General features: G+C 32.4%; 1 protein-coding gene and 1 pseudogene across 1 annotated transcript in view; one reads left to right on the top strand and one right to left on the bottom strand.

The window, feature by feature from the left end:
• The window catches only part of ARSF (arylsulfatase F), a 38,736-nt gene extending 26,665 nt beyond the window's left edge, over positions 1-12,071 (top strand). Inside the window, exons 7-10 of the mRNA XM_003765602.4 lie at positions 793-927; positions 7,519-7,681; positions 9,871-9,992; positions 10,734-12,071. Of these exons, the coding sequence (XP_003765650.2) occupies positions 793-927; positions 7,519-7,681; positions 9,871-9,992; positions 10,734-11,095 (782 nt within the window). The 3' untranslated portion in view covers positions 11,096-12,071. The remainder of the gene's footprint in view (positions 1-792; positions 928-7,518; positions 7,682-9,870; positions 9,993-10,733) is intronic.
• Positions 12,072-20,360: 8,289 nt separating this feature from the next.
• Positions 20,361-21,402, bottom strand: LOC116423084 (annotated as a pseudogene).
• Between the last annotated feature and the right edge of the window lie 2,276 nt (positions 21,403-23,678).

Raw genomic sequence — 23,678 nt, 5'->3', positions numbered from 1 at the left:
ACAACCCCCACTATAAAGTGGAATTTATACTTTGAAAGAAAATTACTAATCTGAGTATAATGGAGCTGATACAGCTTGCTTAGTTGATGCTATTACTCCAAATGAAGGACCCTGGGTAGCTACTTCAGGAAAATTGTGTTAACATATAAATGAATTGCATTAGAGAGATTGTGGAATAATTGGGAACATTTTATAACTAAATCTGGTCAGCTAAACACATGGATTAGTTGCATCAGTTTAGCAAGCTGAGGGAGTTTGTAAATGTTAGATCTTCACTTAGTAATATAGCAATGATATTTTGTAGAATATCTTGTGTGTTCTGCATAACATCATTTTTATCTCATATCAGATTGGATAATTCATATATATGTATATATATTAGCCTTATAGCAGTTTCAATAAAATATGACTTTACAGGTTCAAAAGTAGTTTCATTTTTTGTCACTTTATAATAGAGATGACTTTAAATAATTTTCCTTTGTAGAAAGGTTTGTCATTTATGTGATAAACAATAAACATTTATTAAGCATTTACTGTGTATCACCACTGTGCTTAGTGCTGGGGATACAAGAAAATACAATTCTTCCCTTAAGGAGCTTACAATTCTAACATGCAAAGAAATCTATACAAAGTGAACAATACATAAGATGTATAGAAAATAATTAAAAGAGGGAAGATACTGGTATACTTAATTCTTTTTATAGATTTACAAAACAAAATTAGGTCATCATAAATTTTTATAATTTATGGATGCAATCATTTATGTTTGTATATATTTTTTTCTTTTTAAAGGCAAAATTCTTGATGCCATTGATGCAAATGGATTGCGAAACAACACAATTGTCTACTTCACCTCAGACCATGGAGGACATCTGGAGATCATGAAGGGAAAGATTCATACAGGGGGCTTCAATGGAATATATAAAGGTAAGAACACTGAAGAATCAACATTGTTTTCGGATTAAGTTTTTTGATGTTCTGTTCTGTTTGGTCAACAACATAAGCAGATATTAAAACAAGGTGACTGAAATTACTTGATGTTGCTATGGAAAAACAAAATAGAACAAAACAATTCTAGAGAGGTTTGTTACAAAGTTTTTCTAATGTGCTTTCAGAATGTATAAAGGACAATCACACATTTGTTTATAAAAGAGATTTTTCTAGTTTAGACATTTCATTTTTGTACTTTAGGAAATACTGAGGGTAAAGAATATGGAGGAAGATAAGAAGCAGAGGACCAGACAATAGGAAAAGAGGAAGAACAGTGAAAGGAATTAGTAGGGATGATGTCTGCAGATGCTTGTAATGATTAGGTATAATCCTTGACCTAGTTTCTAGTGATAATAGAAAAATCACATTCCTGGAAAGGAAACATTAAGTAAGAGAGAGAAAGTGTTTAATTTGGCTTTAACTCCTATAATCAAGTACACTGGAAAGCATATTGTTATTATTTTGTTGTCTTTTAAGGCAAAATCCTGATGTTAATGGCTTGGAAATAGAACAATCATCCACCCTTCTTTCCCTATCTCCTTTTGAGATATTATTTAGTAGTAAAATTTGGGACCTTTAGGGAATACTTAGAGCTGTGCACCTGAAATCAAACAAATTTATCCTGTAAATTATTTACACTAATAGATATTTCAATTTATGCATATTCATGAACAAAAACTACCTATAACATACATTTCAATTTTTTCTCATTTTTATTTATTTATGTACTATTTCCCCAATTACATTTAAAACATATTTTTACATTTTTTTTTAAATTTTTGAGTTCCAGATTTCTTCCCTTATCCTCATTCCTAGCCCCCATAAAGAAACCACATATAAAGTTATCAGAACATTTCCATAAAAGTCATTTTGTGAAAGAAACCATAGATCTCCCATCCTAACAATAACAACAACAAAAAAACTTTAACAAAAATAAAAGGAGGGAGGGAAGGAGGGAAGGAGAGAGAGAGAGAGAGCGAGAGAGAGAGACAGAGAGAGAGAGAGAGAGAGAGACAGAGTGAGAGCGAGAGAGAGAGACAGAGAGAGAGAGAGAGAGAGAGAGAGACAGAGAGAGAGAGAGAGAGGAAGGGAAGGACAGCAAGTTTCAATCTGTATTCAAACACAATCAGTTCCTTCTCTGAGAATGGATAGGATTTTTCATTGTAAGTCCTTCAGAGTAGTCATGGATCGTTGTATTGCTGAGAATAGCAAAGTCATTTACAACTGATCATACCAGAACATTGCTATTATTCAGTACATTTCACTTTGAGTTCATGGAGGACTTTTCAGGTTTTTTTTTTTTTCCTGAGAGCATCCTGCTCATCATTTCCCATAAAACAATAACATTCCATCATAATCACATTCCACAATTTACTCAGCTATTCTCCAATTGATATGCTTCCACTAAATTTCCAATTTATTCCTGGAGAAGAGAGCTGTTATAAATATTTTTGTACATATACATATAGACATACAAATCCTTTCTCTTTTAAAAAAATTGCTTTTCATATTCATGTCTAGTAGTGGTATTATTAAGTCAAAGAATATGCATAAATTTATATCCCTTTGGGCATAGATTATATCTTTTGATCATTTATCAATTGGGGCATGGTTCTTATTTTTTATAAATTTGACAGTTTCTTCTGTGTTTGAAAAAAGAGGCCTTGTCAAAGAAAGCTGCTTCAAAATTATTTTTATGATTACTATTGTGAACTGAATTTCCCCTCCCCCATTTATTCTATTCTCTCTCCTTTCACTCTGTTCCTCCTCAAAAGTGTTTTGCTCCTGACCACTTCCTCCCACAATATGCCCTCTCTTTTATCACCCTCTCTGCGTCCCATTCCCCTCCTATTTTCCTGCAGAGTAAGATTTCTATATCCATTTTAAGTATATACATTATTGCCTCTTTGAACCAACTCTGATGAGAGTATGGTTCACTCATTCCCTGTTTCCTCCTCTTCCCCTCCACTTTCTTGCCTATTTTTATGGCAGATAATTTATACCATTTCATGTTTTTCTTTCCCTTTCTTCCAGTACATTGCTTTCTCATTCCTTAATTTTATCTTTTTAGATATTCTTCTTTCCTATTCAACTCACACCTGTGCCCTCTGTCTATATATACTCTTTCTAACTGCCATAAAAATGAGAAAGTTCTATTAATTACAAGTATGATCCTCTCATGTAGGAATGTAACCAAACAAGCCTTATAAAGTTCCTTATGAAATCCCATTCCTGTTTACCTCTTTATGGTTCTCCTGAATCCTGTTTTTGAAAATCAGATTTTCCATTCAGATCTGGTCTTTTCATCACTAATGCTTAAAAATCTTCTATTTCATTAATATCCACCTTTTCTCCTGAAGGATTATACTCAGTTTTTCTGGATATAACAATGTTATAACAATAGTACCTTCTTCCCAGAGTTATTTGTAAAGTACTTTGTAAAAATTAAATGTTATTTATTAGTATAATTATATGTATGATATTGAATGACAATAACAACAGTAATAATAATATAACAAGTCTTTTTGTTAAGGGGCAATTTGGGCTAAGCCTTGAGCCAGAATTTCAATAGTGGGCTGCAAATTCCTAGTTTATCACTCCTTAATTACACTATTACCTACTTAATTTAAGCTAATATATCAAAATGGCAAAATCCATTAAAGGTCCTGAGATCTACTGAGTTTGTGGAGTCTAAAGCAACTCACTTAAAAAAGAAAAAAAAAATCTTAGTAGTTGTAAAGTCAGAGATTCAGTTAATAATAGTTGCCATGAGCATGCTGTCTTTTAAGGGACTAAAGCTTGTGGGGATATGATTTTTCACTTGGTTATACTTGGGTTCTTGCAGGGATAATCCTACTCAAATACCCTCAGGGATAATGATTCTTTTCCATTCTCACTATTGCCAGTGGTACCTTTTTTTTTTTTTCTTTCATGGCCCTATTACAATACCTAGTCAATCTCCCCATTTCTGCTCTATTCCTTTTGCAATCTTTTGGTTGCAGTAATCAAAATTTAATTTTCCTAATCATGTTCTTCTCTAAAGTGTATCTGGGAGCAGGTTTCTTGGGAGGCTTCTGGAGGCAGCCTTAGTTTCAGTTCAGTGTAATCACCCCAAATGCAGCCAGGAGTTAAAGTCTAAATCCTTTATTGTCTCTTTCCAAGTCTTGTCTCCTTCCTTGGGTCTGGTTAGCTTTCTTTTTTTTTTTTTATTTATTTATTTATTTATTTTATTTAATAGCCTTTTATTTACAGGATATATACATGGGTAACTTTACAGCATTAACAATTGCTGGTTAGCTTTCTTAGAGGCCTATCTCTCTCCTTGGTTCTGAGAGTTCCTGATGCTAGTTCCTTTGCCTCTGCCAGCTTCAGCCTCCAGAAAGCACAAAGGTGGAAGATGGAATGAATCTGTCTCCTCCTCTGAGAGCTTCTAGTAGGCTTGTCCTTTTTGGCCCTGACAGTTCCTCCTTATATGTTCCACACTGAGTACACACCAATCATTATTTCACTAGGAAACCATTATTTGTTGTAGGATTAAATCAATGCTAAACTAGATTTAACCAGTGTCTCCTCAATTCCACTGACTTAGCACCTTGTAAGAATAGTAACAACTCTGATCGTATGAATACTTAGCAGAAAGATCTTTAATTAATTGACAATTAAAAATCCAAATTTATTTTTTAGCATCTAAGCCTCTCTGTGTTCTGGCTCCAGTCTAACCTTGTCTACCTCCATCCTGTCTAGCTTCCCTAGGTTATATTTGAGCTCTATTGGATTATCAATTGTTTGAATAGTCCTTGAGGTCCTTTTCATCCCTTCATCTTTACTCTCAAAGTCTTATTTAATTCTTAAAGCCTAACTCAAATGCTACTTCCTTTATCAAGTCTTTATTGTTCCCTATAGGATATTATCCATTTTCGAAATGCTCTAAAATTTTATGCTAATTTATTAATTTTATTATAATTGTTCCTTGCATTATAGTGATTTGAGTATTTGTCATCCCCCTACAAGTCAATTTTGTTAAACAAAGATTTATTAAAAGTGATGAAGGCACTCTGTCAAGTTTTGAGTGGGGGGAAAGACACATTCTTTGCTCTCAAGCATTTTTTTAGTCGAATGTAGAGTGAACAAGAATGAAACATGTACACAGTTATAATAGAAAATTAGCTACATGGAGAAGTCAGAATAGCTTGAAAGTTTCAAGGAAGGAGGGATATTTTAAGTTCCTTGAAGTTAAGGACCAAGTCTTATTCACCTTTGTACCTCCTTTAGCATCCAGCATCAAACTATACATGTCATTAAATTGAATGAAAGGGATTATTGAATCAAATTTAATCAATCAATAAACATGTATTATGAGATTATGATATGCTGAAAACTGTGCTAAGCACTGGGAATAGGAAAACACAAATGAAAAACTATCTCTCCTCAAGAAACTTACATTCTAATGGGAGAAACAGCATATGAACTGTGCTAAATATAAGTATGTGCTAAATACATCAGAGATGAATACCAAGCAATTACAGGAGAGAGGATACTAATAAAAAGGAAGATAAGGATAAAGCTTAATGCAGAAGGTGGAACTTGATCTGAGGCTTGAAAAAAACCTGGGTTTTCAAGAGGTTAAAGTGAAGTGGGAATGTTTTCTACATGTAGGGAATAGCCAGTGTGAAGGCATGCAAATAAGAAATGGAGTTGTGCATATAAAACGGCAAAGAGTCCCTGATAGTTGAATTACAAAGTTAAGGGAGGTTCATAATATATAAGAAGACTAAAAAGTAGGAAGAGGTTATGCTATGAAAAGCATAAAATGTAAAAATGAGAAATATCTATTTGATCCTTGAAGCAACATGGATCTCCTGGAGTTTACTGGGCAGATCTCCATTTTATGAAATTAAATTGGTGGCACTAAGGAATATGAATTAGAATGGAGAGAATTTGAGGCAAAGGAGAATAAATAAGAGGCTGTTGTAATAGCCTAGTGATGTAAGCTAGAACTTAGGTGTCACCTATGTGATTAGAGAGGAACAGGTAAGAAAAATTTTGTAGGCAAGAATTAACATATATGGAGCAATTGAATATTGGGAATCAAGGATGAATCTAAGACTTCAAACCAGCGTACCTGGGAAGATGGTGGTGCTCTCAATGATTAAAGAAGTTCAGAAGAGGGATGGGTTTTGGAGGGAAATATTGAAAAATGAAATACATGTAGTTATGTATTGGATGTGTTAAGTTTGAGATGCTTCTGGAAGATTCAGTGCTAAACATTAAATCACCAACTGAAAATGTGGGATTGGGAGACAGGAGAAAGATTAGGACCAGATACATAAACATGTGATAATTGTTGAGATAATAATTTTAATGTGATTGTCATGGTGATTAAAAAAGACTAGATTTCAGTAGAATGAGATTCCTGTTCTTTAATGTTGAATCATTCTATGAAAGCTTTTCTTCCTTTAATGGACTCAGATTTGCACAGCACAATGCTTGTCAGTTATGCCATAATATAACTAAATCTGACTTACAAATGGATGCCTCTGGTCATAAAGATGAATGCCTAAAAATATTAATTTGAATGTTACTTTTGTTATTGTACCCAAGTAGTGTCTACTGTTTCCATTTATTGAGCACATGTTTGTGTGTGTGTGTGTGTGTGTGTGTGTGTGTGTATGTGTTGTTAGTTTTCTAACAAACTTCTCTACTAACAAAAAAAACTCAAAGCTCATGTTTTCTTAATACCAGAACTGGGTAACCTATGGTTTTATATATTTCCATTTATGAAAGAGAATGAATTTTCTTCTGGAATTCAGATCTGACCATGACACACCCACTTCTCTCAAATAAACTCCCTATAACCTCTAAGACCAAACATGAAATATTTCTGGTTTCTAAATACCTTTACAATTTATCTTTTCCCTACCTTTCCAGTCACCTTATATTTGACTTACTTCCAAATACTCTATGATTTTGCAACACTATTCTTTCTGTAGTCCATTCCTTTTCACTTGACCAATGCCTGGAATGTTTTCCTTCCTTACCTTTACCAAATGGCTTCCTTAGCTTCCTTCAAGACTCAATTTAATTTCAACTTCCTCGAGAAGTCTTTTCTGGTCTTCCCTCACTGCTAGTAACTTTCCTCTTACATTAGTTCCCATCTATCTGTGTATAGTTTGCTTGTACAAAATAATTTATATAACCTCCTCAGTTAGAATATAAGCAGGGACTGTTGTCTTATTTTGTATTCCCAACACTTAGTCCTGTGTCAGACATAGTAAGTAGTTAATAAATGCTTATTAACTGACTGATATTTGGATACACACACATTCAGCACATACATGCACACACAAGCTTATACCAAGCATGTATTTACCTATACATACATGTATATATGTATGTATATTGAATGCTCTAAAAGTCTTAATATTTAACACTTAATACATCTTTATAAATTTGATGCTGCTTTATAAGCATTCTCACTGCTAAGAATATTTTAGATGAATTTGGTGATATGTTTTTCTTAACATATAGGTGGAAAAGGAATGGCAGGTTGGGAAGGTGGAATTCGAGTCCCAGGTATTATTAGGTGGCCAGGAGTGTTGCCAGCTGGAAAAGTTATCAAGGAACCTACAAGTTTGATGGATATTTACCCAACTCTAGCTGCACTAGTAGGAGCACCTTTACCTCAGGATAGGTAAGAAAATACTATTTAAAAAAAAACAAATATTCATCATTTTTACTTTCTTTTAATGGGAAATAAAAAATTTAGAAGTTCAGTTCTCTTTGCAAAGAATTCTCCTTTTCAAATATCTTCTTATTTTCCCTTTATATATGATTATATCTTTTGATTATATAGTCAAGCAAGATATATTACTTTCCACCAATGTAAGGCAGCTTTGCATAAATGAACCTTGATTCAATAATCATATTTTTGTGAATTATTATGAAGATGAGAAAGAATAAGACAGGTGAACATAGAAGGTAAGACTAACTTCTTTTATATGGGTAGATAATTTTTTTCTTACAATTTTCAGTGTTCAAGATACAAAGCCATCATAAAATAAGAAAAAGGGTGATTTTAATGATCACAAGCACTAACAATTGATTATTCATGTTCACTGAAGCTGGTGCTTTAAGTCATAGTAGAAACTATTTTATAATCCTTGCAAGTCCAAATAAAAAAGCTGATCTATTAACATTTGCATATATCCCTGACTTTTACATAGAATCCAGGTGAAAGTAGAGTTATGGTTTTTTAATTTGTTTTTTACTCAATCTAGGAAATTGTATTGCTAGTACCTTTCTGAATACAAAGGAAAAAATTAAATGGGTTATATTTTTGTTAATAGGATCTTCATTCATTCAATATGTATTTATTTTATTAAGTTAAATTATAATTGGCTTAATAAAATAATTACTACTTATGGTGGTATATTTAATAAAAATAATTGTATAATTCTCTAATCCACTAAGTAGATACATTGTTCTAAGTTCAATATTTTAAAAAATATTTTAAAGGTTATAAAACCACATAATACACATAATGTATGTGCTATTATTCAGAATGTTGAAGGAATAATCAAACATAGTTGCCTAAAAATAGGACTTCATAGAAAGATTAGAGCTGGTGTCATGAATTTTAAGACTTGAACCCATCATCTTACTTCTAAAGACAATACTCTTTCCTCTGAAACATACTGATTCCTCAGATACACAAATTATAAATGTGTTGATAAAACTTTCAAAGATGAATATAAGGGAATATATGGGATAATGGGATATTTGTAACACCCATTATTTAGAACAGTATCTTTGGTTGACAGAGAGAGCAATTTCACAGCCATGAGTTGTTTTTGATCCTATTTTACTTGAAGAAATTTTTAAAATTAGATTTGTTTGTGTTTCCTTATACATTATTCCTACTAAGACTGAAACATAAAAGAAAAGCAGAATTTTACTTGGAATACTTAAGGTTTCAGAAAAAAATGTAAATCCTGGTTCCAAATTTAGCCTTCAGACATTGTAAAATATTAATTACAAATAGCCTTCATCAATCATAAGCATCTTTGTAGAAAATAAATCTTTATTGGTTTTTTAATGGGTGAGGCAGAAATGAAGAAAGAGAGAGAATTTGGAATGGGACTAAAATTTTTTGGTTTTAATGTCTTTTTAATGGGTGAGGCAGAAGTGAAGAAAGAGAGAATTTGGAATGGGACTAAAATTTTTAAGAAAAAAAAGCCAATCAGCAAAATGAAGTGGGGGGTTTGTGCCAGGTCAGAATGACACAAATTGCTGCAAACTGAGTGCAGATTGAGCAGGCCAAAATACCTGGGAAAGTACAGTTTGGAAGGAAGCTATGTACAGGCTATGCAGGTGTGATGACATCATCAAGGCAGATATAATTATCTGGAAGGTCACACTAACAAGATTGATACCATGGGAAGCATCAAGAAGTGGGCACTATACAAAATTAATTGAACAAAAAAATCACTTGTAATTTAAAATTCTGTGCTGTTTGAATCACAGGCATAGGAATATATAAAAGTTTTGCTTGTAAAATAAATTCTGAAATTTGATGATTTTATGGGAACTCAAACACATTGGGGTTTATTAACACCTACTAAGTTAATTAAGGCAGAAGATCTTGCTTAAAAATTGAATAATATGATTATTAATCCATGGTTTAACTTTGCCACAGTAGCTACTACTGAGTATTAGTCTTTAAAAATCACATATATATTTGTAGGTTTCTATAATTTGTGTTTTTATGTCTATGTTTTGACTTCTCCAATAGTTTGTAATTTTCTTGAACAATGGAATTGCTTTCTTTGTAGCATTTTGATATTTTAAAGATTATAAAACCAGTTCTTTTTATTATCTCAGAGTGATTGATGGACAAGATTTAATGCCCTTATTGAAGGGAGAAACTCAACACTCAGAGCATGAATTCATGTACCACTACTGTGGGCCATTTTTACATGCCATGCGGTGGAAACCAAAGAACAGTGAGTATAAAATATGCATGCAGTGGAAAATGGGCTAAAGTGGTATCAGAATTGTAGTCCTACATATGTAGTCATATGTGACCTTGAATATGTTATTTTTATTTTGAGGGCTAGTTTTATGTACACACATACACACACACACACATGCACACACACACATGCACACACACATACACGCACACACACATACACACACAACTTGTCCAAAGACAACACACGTACACATTTATATACCTATACATTACATATTTATTTATTTATTTTTCACTTCAGAAAAAGAAGGTGATTGGATTGGTTGACCTTTAAAGTCTTGTTAAGTTTGAACATTCTACAATATTATCTGATACAATACAACAAAAATATGCATGAAAACTTTTGAAAATCCTTTCCTAAACTTTACACCTTCCTGAAAGGTGTCCAAGAAATTGGAAATAATTTTAAATAATATTTATTTTGATGAATGGATAAAAAAAAATGCTATTTTGAAAGCAAATGAAGAGAACAAAAAAGTTACAGCTTTGCATCAAAGTATTATTTCCACAAAGAAGGAAATGATAATATAATTTTCTAGAAACAAGGAAATGATCATTTTATCAATTTTTGGAAAGGAGGTATGTGAAAAAAATTGTTGTAGCATAGACAAAGGAATACCAGTGTCATACCTAGAAAAATGGAGTAGGTTATATAAGATGTGGTTTCTCTAACAGAATATATATGGTTTTTGCTCCCCCTGATCTCTAGGTGATGCTGTTTGGAAGATCCATTATGTGACTCCAGTTTTCCAGCCCAAAGGAGCAATAGGTTGCTTTGATAAATTATTTTGTCAATGTGTAGGAGAAAATGTTACACTTCATGATCCACCTTTGTTGTTTGACCTCTCAAAAGATCCTTCTGAATCTAAGCCCCTTTCCCAAGACACTGAGCCTTTCTATAATACAGTAATAGAGACAGCAAAAAAGGCATTAAAGAACCATCAAAAGACACTCACAAGTGTCCCAGAACAGCTTACTTTGTATAACACGGATTTACTATGGCTGAGGCCATGCTGTGGTATTTTCCCATTCTGTCTCTGTGATAAGGAAGTTGGAAATTATACTATGTAATTATAACTAAACATAAAATAACATGCTTACCATTAAAAACAGTTTCTTTCTAAATGCTAATGATTAATGATTAGTCTTCCAGTAAAGTGATGGTTTAATCAATAGCTTCAAAATTCAGGAACAACATGATATAATGGACAAAGTGTCCAATATGAGTTAAGAGACTGAGTTCCCCTTTCTTGACTGCCATTAACTACAAATATGGTGTTGGTCATGTATCTCAACCTCTCTGAGCCTCAGTTTCTACATCTATAAAATCAACACATTAAACTGCCAGGAACCTTCTAAATTAAAATCAATGATCTCATGATAATATGACTTTCTGTTCACTCATTGATATTTTTGGATCCCACCAGTGAATAGTTATTAGACTTTTTATTTTGCTTTCTTAAAAATGTGATGAATTCAGAAGGTATAAGAATTTCTAGGGTGTGTGTGAATAATTATTAGATTTTTTTATTTTGCTTTCTTAAAAATGTGATGCATTCAAAAGGTCTAAGAATTTCTAGGGTATGTATGTGTCTCCTATGCAGACTACTCATTGATGGAGTATTGTAGAAAGTTTTAAGAAGATAAATAAGAGTAAAAGCAATGAAGAAAGAGTCAATCAATGAGCAAGGCACAAACACTATTACTACAAAATATTTAAAGGAATCACAGAAAATCAACACCACTCCAAGTCATCTTCCAAATGACTGAGTGCTATTTTCCCCCAAAAGATCTCCAATAAATGCAATGCAAAATTGGTCTTAGAAAAATATAGCCATTCCCAAGCAATGTTAGGAAATAGTGGTGTTGCTAACAAACTGAGATGTCATGTCAAAAGGTACTTTACATAAATATCCATTTGTGGGACAATTTTAAATTTATGAACATATTTTACCATGGGCAAAGGGATTTTCTTTCTGCCAAGTGAAAGCATGAAAGAGTTATTTATATCTACTGAGAATAGAAAGAATAAAGAGTATAGACTAAACCATTTCTTCTATTTTTTTAAGCTGTCAAAAGCAACTTTAGTTTGTCCTGAATGTTTTCTCTTTTTCTTCTTCAATTTAACTGGATTATATAATCATAGAGTGTTTGAATTAGAACCTCTTTATTTAAAAGATGAAGAAACTAGAGTCTAGACAGGCAAAGTAATTTCTTCAAGAACATACAATCATTAAGTGGAAGAACCAGCACTAGGACAAAGTACTTGAATTTAATATTAATTGCTTTAGCAGTAATATCATTTAGTAGAAAATTAATAGATCTGGGTCTGGTATTTAATCTCACCTCTGCTATTATCAAATGGCTGACTTACTTTGGGCAAAACAATGTGGGAAGGAGAGTAAATATAGTAAAATGAGCAACAATTCTTCAGTTAGAAGATCTGGGTTCATCTATTGCCTGTAATGCTTATTGCCTGTGTAATTTTGAAAAAGTCACTAAGTCTTCCAGGGCTTTTCTTTTTCATTTCTAAAATTAAGAGGTTAGGCTAGATGATACCTGAGATTCTTTTTTAGCTCTCAGATTATAATGATACTTTGAGAGCAATAGCTTTCTCATCTGTAAAATGAGAAGGAGGAAAAGCTGATTTCTCTGTATTGCCTTCCAGATAATGATTGAATGATTTTTATGCATATGTACAAAAATGTTTCCATACTATTCTCAAATAAATCAGTATATTTCCCCATTGCAACAAGTTGTTACACTATTTTAAACAACAGTCCTTTCCCCTATTAACACCATTTTGAATTTTACAATCTTTCTCCCCTGTTATCTTATATTATCTCCTCTTCACTAAAAAACAAACCTGTAATTTCATTATTATTAGTATATTATCACATAGAGTGAAGATATAAAATATTTTATTCGTGTAACATATATTCTGAAAACATTCCCTGCTTGCTATAGTGTCACGTAATTTATAGAACTAGACAGAAGTTTTAACAAACTTTAATTTTATCACTAGAGGGCAGAATGGCACAATATACTTAAGGGAGACCTGTTAAACATTAGGTGGTTTTTGTTTGTTTTGTTTTGTTTTGTTTTTAATCAAGAATTCTTTGTATTGACTGCCCCCATAAATTACAAACCCCTGAAACAAAATTGTGCAAGAGACCCTTCTTTTCCCTCACCTATTTCATGAAATGCTTTTGTGTACACTGGTAGACCACTGGAGAGATATATATGGTATAGTGAAAAGAATTAAGAATTTAAAAATTAAACGATTAAGTACCTGAGTAGGAATCACGAACTAACAATAAGACATTGAACAAATCATTTCTAACTAGTGTCTTTATTTTTAAGTGCAAAAAGTTGAAAAGGATGATTGCTTGAATTCCTTTTAACTGCATTATTGATTCTCACCCATCTCTAAGCAATATTGTATACAGAAAATGCCAGCTTCTTTCCTCCTGCCTGGCTACCAATCCCCAGGACATAGATGGTCCTGCTTTTGTATGCTATGAAGAGGGCATCCTGAGTTCCACAGTACATACAATGAAGACATCCACAAAAAGAAGGAATTATATTCAATCTTTTGATAGCTTACTTCCCTCAGTCTACCTTTACCTATTCATTACAAATCTATCTGGACTGATTCTCCAAAATTATTATATTCTCCCTCTTGGTATCCCACATTCTAAATACACACACGCACATATGTACACATGTGCATATATGTGTATATATATATATATATGTGTGTGTGTGTATATATATATATATATATATTCCCAAATATAATAGGAATTTTATAGGTTATAGACATAGAAGTGGAACATTTGCAAGTAGAAAAGATGAAGGGTAAGTCTATACTGTGTATAAGCAGAGGAGTAGATCAAGGCGGATGAATAGACTACTGAGAAGTTAGAATTTTTAATGGAATTTAAAGTTGATGAAATATATATATATATATATATATATATATATATACACATGTTTTACATATATTTTACCAAATATATAGATAGATGTATTATATATCTAATTATGTCTCTCTATAAGTAAATATGTGTAGAAAGAGAATATATATAGCTCTCATATATAAGTATATATATTAAATATCCTATATAGAGTATATATATATATATATATGCACATATAAATATCACTAGATAGCTTATTCCATCAAATATTTTATTTTAGCTTTTATATTAACTTCAGTGGGTAAAACTCTATCAATCAAACAACAAGCATTTACTGTGTGTCACACACTGTGCCAAATTCTGGGGACAGAATTATAAATAATGTAACAATTCTTACCATTAATTTATGGGAAGAAGCAAACAAGAACTTATATAAGCATCAATTATATATTTAAAATTTTATACTTACTAGAATATATTATATATAATATTTATGTTTAAATAAATACAAAGTAGCTAATGACAACTAGGTTAATGCCAAACAGGAAATAATGGAGAATCAGGAAGTACTTCATGAAAAAGGTAATTCTTGAAGTTCATATTGAAGGAAGAAAGGTATTTCACACGTATAATATGATGTGTGATATCATATCATATTTATAATATATTATATATATCACTAAAGTTAGGTGTATATGTATATATATATATATATACATACACATAAAGACATATGTGTGTATATGTATGTATGTATTTCCCCAACTCATTGCTATTTCAAAATTCCCTTTTGCCATCTGGGGTACCATTATCCTCCTAATCATCTATTTTTAATACCTCAGCTTTACCAAATATATAGATAGATGTATTATGTATCTAATTATGTCTCTCTATAAGTAAATATATGTATAGAAAGAGAACATATATAGCTCTCATATATAAGTATATATATTAAATATCCTATATAGAGTATGTATATATATATGCACATATAAATATCACTAGATAGCTTATTCCATCAAATATTTTATTTTAGCTCTTATATTACCTTCAGTGGATAAAACTCTATCAATCAATCAAACAACAAGCATTTACTGTGTGTCACGCACTGTGCCAAATTCTGGGGACAGAATTATAAATTATGTAACAATTCTTACCATTAATTTATGGGAAGAAGTAAACAAGAACTTATATAAGCATCAATTATATATTTAAAATTTTATACTTACTAGAATACATTTTATATAAATGTATATATTATATATAATATTTATGTTTAAATAAATACAAAGTAGCTAATGACAACTAGGTTAACGCCAAATAGGAAATAATGGAGAATCAGGAAGTACTTCATGAAAAAGGTAATTCTTGAAGTTCATCTTGAAGGAAGAAAGGTATTTTACACATATAATATGATGTGTGATATCATATCATATTTATGATATATGATATATATCACTAAAGTTAGGTGTATATGTATATATACATACACATAAAAACATATGTGTGTATATGTATGTATGTATTTCCCCAACTCATTGCTATTTCAAAATTCCCTTTTGCCATCTGGGGTATCATTATCCTCCTAATCATCTATTTTTAATACCTCAGCATCATCCTTAATATTCTTACCCTATGTACTTGGTATCTTAAAAGTCTAAGTGTACTTTTAAGTATTAGTAGTTTAAAAGTGTACTCAGACCTTTAGGATATCTTGTACCAATCAGTTATCCAGTCTTCTTGTTCTTATTTCCATAATATGTCTCATGTAGTCTTCTTCTCTACAGTCTCATAATGACTTTTCTATTTTCAATTCTCATCTCCTCTAACTAAAGTAATTTTGCTAATACCCAATTTTTAAAAAAAATATTGTAGCTAATCTCTTTTTGGCATTGAATGATTTTTATACTTTGGCTTCTTATCATTCCAGTGTTTTAACATTTTTTCAACTTCACACATTCTATGGTGAAACCATATCGGCTACTTCACACACAGCAATTCCAATAAATCTGCTCTCTCTGTGACTTTGTGCTGGCTATCCCCTGTGCCTAAAAAGCTTTTCCAATTCACTTTCTCCTCCAAGAATCAATGGTTTCCCAATTCAATACTCAATGCAAATACCACTTTCTTCAAGAAGCCTTTCCTCCTCCTTTTTCATGTGCTAATTTATTTACCCTAAATAGAAGTAAACATTGTGACAGCCTATTATACTTACAGATCATAATCTTAAAGTCAGAATTTGCTGTATAATAATTTTATTTTATCTTTATGATGCATTTACTACTAAGGATCAGATTACTGATTATTTAACAGACCCATAGATACTTTAGAAGAGGTAATTGATGAAATAATAACAAGGCATTATAAAAAACAAGGTTTTTTTGGTTTGTTGTAGCCAAAATCTGTGAAAGGCAATTAATTGATTTATATGAATCTTTGCTTGAGGCAAGATTCATATGGGAAGAAACTTGTAAAGAAGTTTATAAATATAGAGAAGGTAGGAGTTCTTTAAGGCAGAATCAGATCATCTTTACTAAATACTTAATTTCTTTTGATGGCAGGTCATTAGGCAGAATGAGGACATTGGATTACTTCTATAAAGTCCTTTCCCCTCTATATTTTTTGATCTTTTGAAATTCTAAACTTGGGATGCAGGGGAATGAGGAGTTTCCAAGGATGTTACCCCCTTGTGATTTTGCTCAATGGGAATTTTAATTATTTGTAATAAGCATAGAGGTGTCACTTTACAATGAGGACTCTGTCTCTCTACTCATAAAAAGACTACAATATACAAATTCATCCAAAAGCCACATAGTGAATTCATGAATGTCTCTGGAGATACTCTGAGTCAGGCTGTGGTTCAGACTGTTATGGACATAAGAGTTCATGGAAAGGATGACTCAAATTGCATCCAGAGAGGAGGAGAGAGAAAGAAAGAGTAAAATGTTTATCTGCTCACAAAGAAAGGAAAAACAGAGAGGGAGAAGTTCTGAAAAGTTAAATAATCTGTTGGGTCTTCATCTATTGTGGCTTAAAGGTAGTTGTACATAATGTAAAAAAAAATTGTTACAGAAACCAAAATGTTGAGGGAAGAGAAGATATTACAGATATTCTATTGTTCTTATTTTTTATTCTATTATGCTTCCAAATCTGTTATGTTCTGGTTAGCTTTCTGGAGAGTCTTTGGACTAGCCTTGGTTTCAGCAGAATAATCACCACAAGAATAGTCAGGAATAAAGTCCAAAGTCTTTATTATCTTTTTTACAGTCTGTTATTATCTCCTTCACAGTTTGTCTCCTTTGCTTGAGGCTGGCCTAGCTTTCTGGAGGTCCTCCAGAATGGGTCTTGGTTTCAATGGAGGAATGCAGGAGGCAGAAGAGCCACCATGAGGGTCTTTATCTTAGAGTCTCTTCCTCCCAGATCTCTTAGCTCTTAAATGGTCTATTATAAGTATATCATCATAGGTATCAACTTGTAGAACTATACTAAATACTAAGTACATGTAAACTAGAGAATCATTATCTTTTTTTTTTTTTTTTTAATTTAATAGCCTTTTATTTACAGGTTATATGCATGGGTAACTTTACAGCACTGACAATTGCCAAACCTCTTGTTCCAATTTTTCACCTCTTACCCCCCACCCCCTCCCCCAGATGGCAGGATGACCAGTAGATGTTAAATATATTAAAATATTAATTAGATACACAATAAGTATACATGACCAAAACGTTATTTTGCTGTACAAAAAGAATCAGACTTTGAAATATCATACAATTAGATTGTGAAGGAAATCAAAAATGCAGGTGGGCATAAATATAGGGATTGGGAATTCAATGTAATGGTTTTTAGTCATCTCCCAGAGTTCTTTCTCTGGGCGTAGCTGGTTCAGTTCATTACTGCTCCATTGGAAATGATTTGGTTGATCTCGTTGCTGAGGATGGCCAGGTCCATCAGAACTGGTCATCATATAGTATTGTTGTTGAAGTATATAATGATTTCCTGGTCCTGCTCATTTCACTCAGCATCAGTTCGTGTAAGTCTCTCCAGGCCTTTCTGAAATCATCCTGTTGGTCATTTCTTACAGAATAGTAATATTCCATAATATTCATATACCACAATTTATTCAACCATTCTCCAATTGATGGGCATCCATTCAGTTTCCAGTTTCTAGCCACTACAAAAAGGGCTGCCACAAACATTCGTGCAGATACAGGTCCCTTTCCCTTCTTTATAATCTCTTTGGGATATAAGCCCAGTAGTAACACTGCTGGATCAAAGGGTATGCACAGTTTGATAACTTTTTGAGCATAGTTCCAAACTACTCTCCAGAATGGTTGGATTCGTTCACAACTCCACCAACAATGCATCAATGTCCCAGTTTTCCTGCATCCCCTCCAACAATCATCATTATTTTTTCCTGTCATCTTAGACAATCTGACAGGTGTATAGTGGTATCTTAGAGTTGCCTTAATTTGCATTTCTCTGATCAATAATGACTTGGAGCATCTTTTCATATGACTAGAAATAGTTTCAATTTCTTCATCTGAGAATTATCTGGAGAATCATTATCTTAATTCCACTGAGTTAACACCTTCTTGTAACATTAAATCAAACATACTGAACTAGAGAACTATTAATCACCATGCTAAACTAGATAACCGTTGTATTATCAATTTCTCTGAGTTAACACCTTGTTTCAAGTATATTTCTCCAAAGTTCTGGCTTTCTACACAAGTCCACTAATGGTGGGAGGAAATTGCTGATTAATTTCCTATTAAGGAGGTGTTTGGTGTTGCTGTATTTCCCTTTGTCATGACCTTTCCCAAAATGCAATGAGTTTTGCCAGCTAGCCATAATATCTTATTCATAGGCAGCCAAGTTATTGTGAAATCTAGTAGACTTTCAAGCCTTTCTATAGTTTTGGATCTGGTTTGGAGACTTTACCTTAGTCCTACTCAATTGGATATATTGGATACCCAGTTCTTGTCTTGTTGATCTGAGTCACATTTTAGAGATCATCATGACTGAGTCATTTCAAAGCAACTTCTTAGGGATAGATAATACTCTTAGGGATTCAAGAAAAAGCTTATTCCCCATCCTTAAACACTTTCTGAATCTTTATTTTTGGACTGAAACTGAAGTATTCATATTCCTGACACCACAAATTCTTGGGCAACCTAGAAGATCCAACTAGTCATGAGCAGTCATCAGTTGTTTCTTACTAGCCTATCTTGTGGGTAGGTCTAATCCCCAAATAATCTCATAGGTGTACAGTTGTTTACCATTAAATACAGGACATTGATTTTTAATCAAAAGGATTTGAGTTACAATCTCAGCTTCCTTAATATCTTACTTGTATGGACTACATCAAGTCATTTAATACTAGGCATTTCAGTGCAAAATGAGGTACTTGACAGCATTTAGGTTCTCTTTTAACTCTAAACTTATGATCCCATTAAAAGAATCATAGGGCCTAAATACTCAAACATATCAAAAAACAGAAAGGTCTCCATTATAATAAAGCATTCATAACAGAACTTTCTGTGATAACAAAAGAACAGGAAAAAAAAAGATCCCATCAAAAACTGGAAACTAATTGGAAGTACAAGAGGATACTATGTGTAAATTTGTGATTATCTCTTTAATACACACACACACACACACACATACACACACACAAACACACACACACACATATATATATACACACACACATTCATATATATATACGGGCACATATAATGTGCGTACTGATATAATAAACATATTATCTAAGTATGTATATATTCATATTGCACATATAGTTTATACTTACATATAACTGTATTTATATGTATAAATGCTTATATACATATCTATTTATGCTTTTCTTTAAAAAGATATTATTATAGCAGAGATTTTGTTTTTTATATGACTCGTTTTTATATTGAAATGTTTTGGTTACTTAATAATTGTCAAGTTCACAAAAATTTAAAAAAAGAATTTATAGAGATGAGAAATCAGACATATGTAATTATTTAAATGAATTAAGTCTGAGTGAAGTGAATAGAACCAAGCAAAACATAATGCTTGATGATGATAATATAAATGAAAAACTTTTAAAACCAGTGATGTCAAACTCAAATAGAAATTGAGGCTTTTAAACAGTACATAAAAATCTTCACATGCTACATCTTGATGTAAAAACCCCACATATTAAAATCATTTGTTCTATTGTATTTTTATTTGCTTTGTTAAATGTTTACCAATTACCTTTAAAAAATGGTTTGGGATGTATACAGGCCCTGTTATGGGCCCAGTGGTGGTGTACAGGCCTTGTATTTTATTTGTGTGTGTGTGTGTGTGTGTGTGTGTGTGCGCGCATGTGACAAATTGGCATTTATTATTTAAATCTAAGAACAGGCTAAGAAAAAGGCATATTCAGAACAAAAAGTCAAAGATGTAGGGAGAAGGCAGGGAGACCAGAACCTCTCTTATGTGTCTGCTCTAGCCAGTATTGATCCTGATTTCCAAGCCTTATTCCAGGACATGCAATTGAAACATATGATAAGATGGAGTTTCATGGGGTATAGTTTTAGGAAAACATCAAAGAGTGAACAAAGTTATATCTCAACCAAAGATGAAGCTTCAATCAGCAGCAGCATTACCTTTTATGGAACTGAAGCACAAAAGATTGAAAAATTCCATCCCATCTGTTTCAGTTCTTATGAAAAATTCTTGTAGTTAAATTCCAAGTTTTAGTTTAAGTTTAGTGGTATGAAAAAATTCTTTCTAGCTGCTTGTACTTTGCTTCTAGTTTCTTTGAATATACACCCAACTTGTAGGTTGCCTGCTCAAGAGCTGCTACTTGCTCCTCAATTAAAGTGATCTGATCTAAATAAGGCTGAAGTGCGGCATATTTCTGGTTAAACCAGAAACTTATTTTTAATGCAGTATCTTTCATTTCCAGATACTTCAATCTAGTAAATTTGTTCATATTTCTCAGTCTTCACTGGTGACTTTCAGCTTGTCTGTCAGATAAGTAGACATTTTAGAGATCATCATCTGGCATAACCACATGATGTCAACCTTGGTCAATTCTGTAGCCTCCTCAGCTATTTAAACCACTGAATCATCTAGTCCAGAGAAGGGAGAAGGAGAAAGGATGGAGGGCACAGTGAAAATGAGACAGGAAGAAGAAAGGAGAGAGGAGAATAAGGTGATATCCCTATCTTAAAATACAGATAAACTCAGAGGGATTGAAACAGATAATTTTCAAAAAAATATTGATAAAAGTTACTTCCCTATTTTCAGTAGAAATATTGGGGAGGGGATGCCCATAGGTGTAATATGTTGTGTACATTGTCAAATACGTTTACTGTATTGGTGGGTTTGACTTTAATTTTATTTTGTTTGGTTTTGTTATAAGCATGTACTTATGACAAGATAGCAAATATGTGAAAATATCTATGCTGTAAAAACAAAAGGTATCAATAAAACTTTTTAAAAGGACTCCCTGAGTGAAACAAGATTGCCCACTCTCACCATTACTATTCAATATTGTATTAGAAACATTAGCTTCGGCAATAAGAGTTGAGAAAGAGATTAAAGGAATTAGAGTAGGTATCGAGGAAACTAAATTATCACTCTTTGCAGATGATATGATGGTATACTTAAGAGAACCCCAGAGATTCTACTAAAAAGCTATTAGAAATAATCCACAACTTTAGCAAAGTTGCAGGATATAAAATAAACCACATAAATCCTTAGCATTTTTATACATCACTAAGAAAATCCAACAGCAAGAGATACAAAGAGAAATTCCATTCAAAATAACTGTTGATAACATAAAATATTTGGGAATCTATCTGCCAAAGGAAAGTAAGGAGCAAAACTACAAAATACTTTCCCACAAATAAAGTCAGATCTAAACAATTGCAAAAATATTAAATGCTCTTGGACAGGCTGAGCGAATATAATAAAGATGACAATACTCCCTAAACTAATCCATTTATTTAGTGCTATACCAATCAGACTCCTAAGAAACTATTTTAATGACCTAGAAAAAATTACAACAAAATTCATATGGAAGAACAAAAGGTCAAGAATTTCAAGGGAACTAATGAAAAAAATCAAATGAAGGTGGCCTAGCTGTCCCTGATCTAAAACTATATTATGAAGCAGTGGTCACCAAAACCATTTGATATTGGCTAAGAAATAGACTGGTTAATCAGTGGAATAGGTTAGGTTCACAGGACAAAATAGTCAATAACTATAGCAATCTAGTGTTTGACAAACCCAAAGATCCCAACTAGTGGGATAAGAATTAACTATTTGACAAAAACTTCTGGGAAAACTGGAAATTAGTATGCCAGAAATTAGGCATGGACCCACACTTAGCATTTTACACCAAGATAAGATCAAAATGGGTTTATGATTTAGGCATAAAGAACGAGATTATAAATAAATTAGAGGAACATAGGATAGTTTACTTCTCAGACTTGTGGAGGTAGAAGGAATTTGTGACTAAAGAAGAACTAGAGATCATTATTGATCACAAAATAGAAAATTTTGATTATATCAAATTAAAAAGCTTTTGTACAAACAAAACTAATGCAAACAAGATTAGAAGAGAAGCAATAAACAGAAAACATTTTTACAATTAAAGGTTCTGATAAAGGCCTATTTCCAAAATATATAGAGAACTGACTCTGATTTATAAGAAATCAAGCCATTCTCCAAATGATAAATGGTCAAAGGATATGAAGACAATTTTCAAATGATGAAATTAAAACAATTTCTATTTATATGAAAGGGTGTTCCAAATCACTATTTATCAGAAAAATGCAAATTAAGACAACTCTGAGATATCACTACACACCTCTCAGATTGGCTAAGATGACAGGAAAAGATAGTGATGAATGTTGGAGGGGATGTGGGAAAACTGGGACACATGTATTGTTGGTGAAGTTGTGAACGGATTGAGCCATTCTGGAGAGCAATTTGGAATTATGCTCAAAAAGTTATCAAATTGTGTATACTCTTTGATCCAGCAGTGTTACCACTGGGCTTGTATGCCAAAGAGATCCTAAAAGAAGGAAAGGGACCCACATATGTGAAAATGTTTGTGGCAGTCCTTTTTGTAGTGGCTAGAAACTGAAAAATGAATGAATGCCCATCAATTGGAGAATGGATGGGTAAATTTTGGTATATGAATGTTATAAAATATTATTGTTCTGTAAGAAATGACTAGCAAGATGTATACAAAGAGGCTTGGAGAGATTTACATGAACTGATGCTAAGTGAAATGAGCAGAACCAGGAGATCATTATACCCTTCAACAACAATACTGTATGAGGATATATTCTGATAGAAGTGGCTATCTTCGACAAAGAGAAGATTCAATTCAGTTCCAATTGATCAATGATGGACAGAATCAGCTACACTCAGAGAAGGAACACTGGGAAATGAATGTGAACTACTTGCATTTTTGTTTTTCTTCTGAGGTTATTTTTACCTTCTGAGTCCAATTTTTCTTGTGCAACAAGAGAATTGTACAGATCTGTACACATATATTGTATCTAAGATAAACTTTAACATGTTTAACATGTATGAGACTGCCTGCCATCTAGCGGAGGGAGTACAGGGAAGGAAGGGAAAAGTTGGAACAGAAGTGAGTGCAAGGGACAATGTTGTAAAAATTACCCATGCATGTGTTCTGTTAATAAAAAACTGTAATTAAAAAAAGAAAG

Source organism: Sarcophilus harrisii, chromosome 3 (assembly GCF_902635505.1).
Source record: "Sarcophilus harrisii chromosome 3, mSarHar1.11, whole genome shotgun sequence".
NCBI classification, from domain to species: domain Eukaryota; kingdom Metazoa; phylum Chordata; class Mammalia; order Dasyuromorphia; family Dasyuridae; genus Sarcophilus; species Sarcophilus harrisii.
Note: the sequence above shows the minus strand (reverse complement) of the source record. Positions and strands in the feature narration are given on the sequence as shown.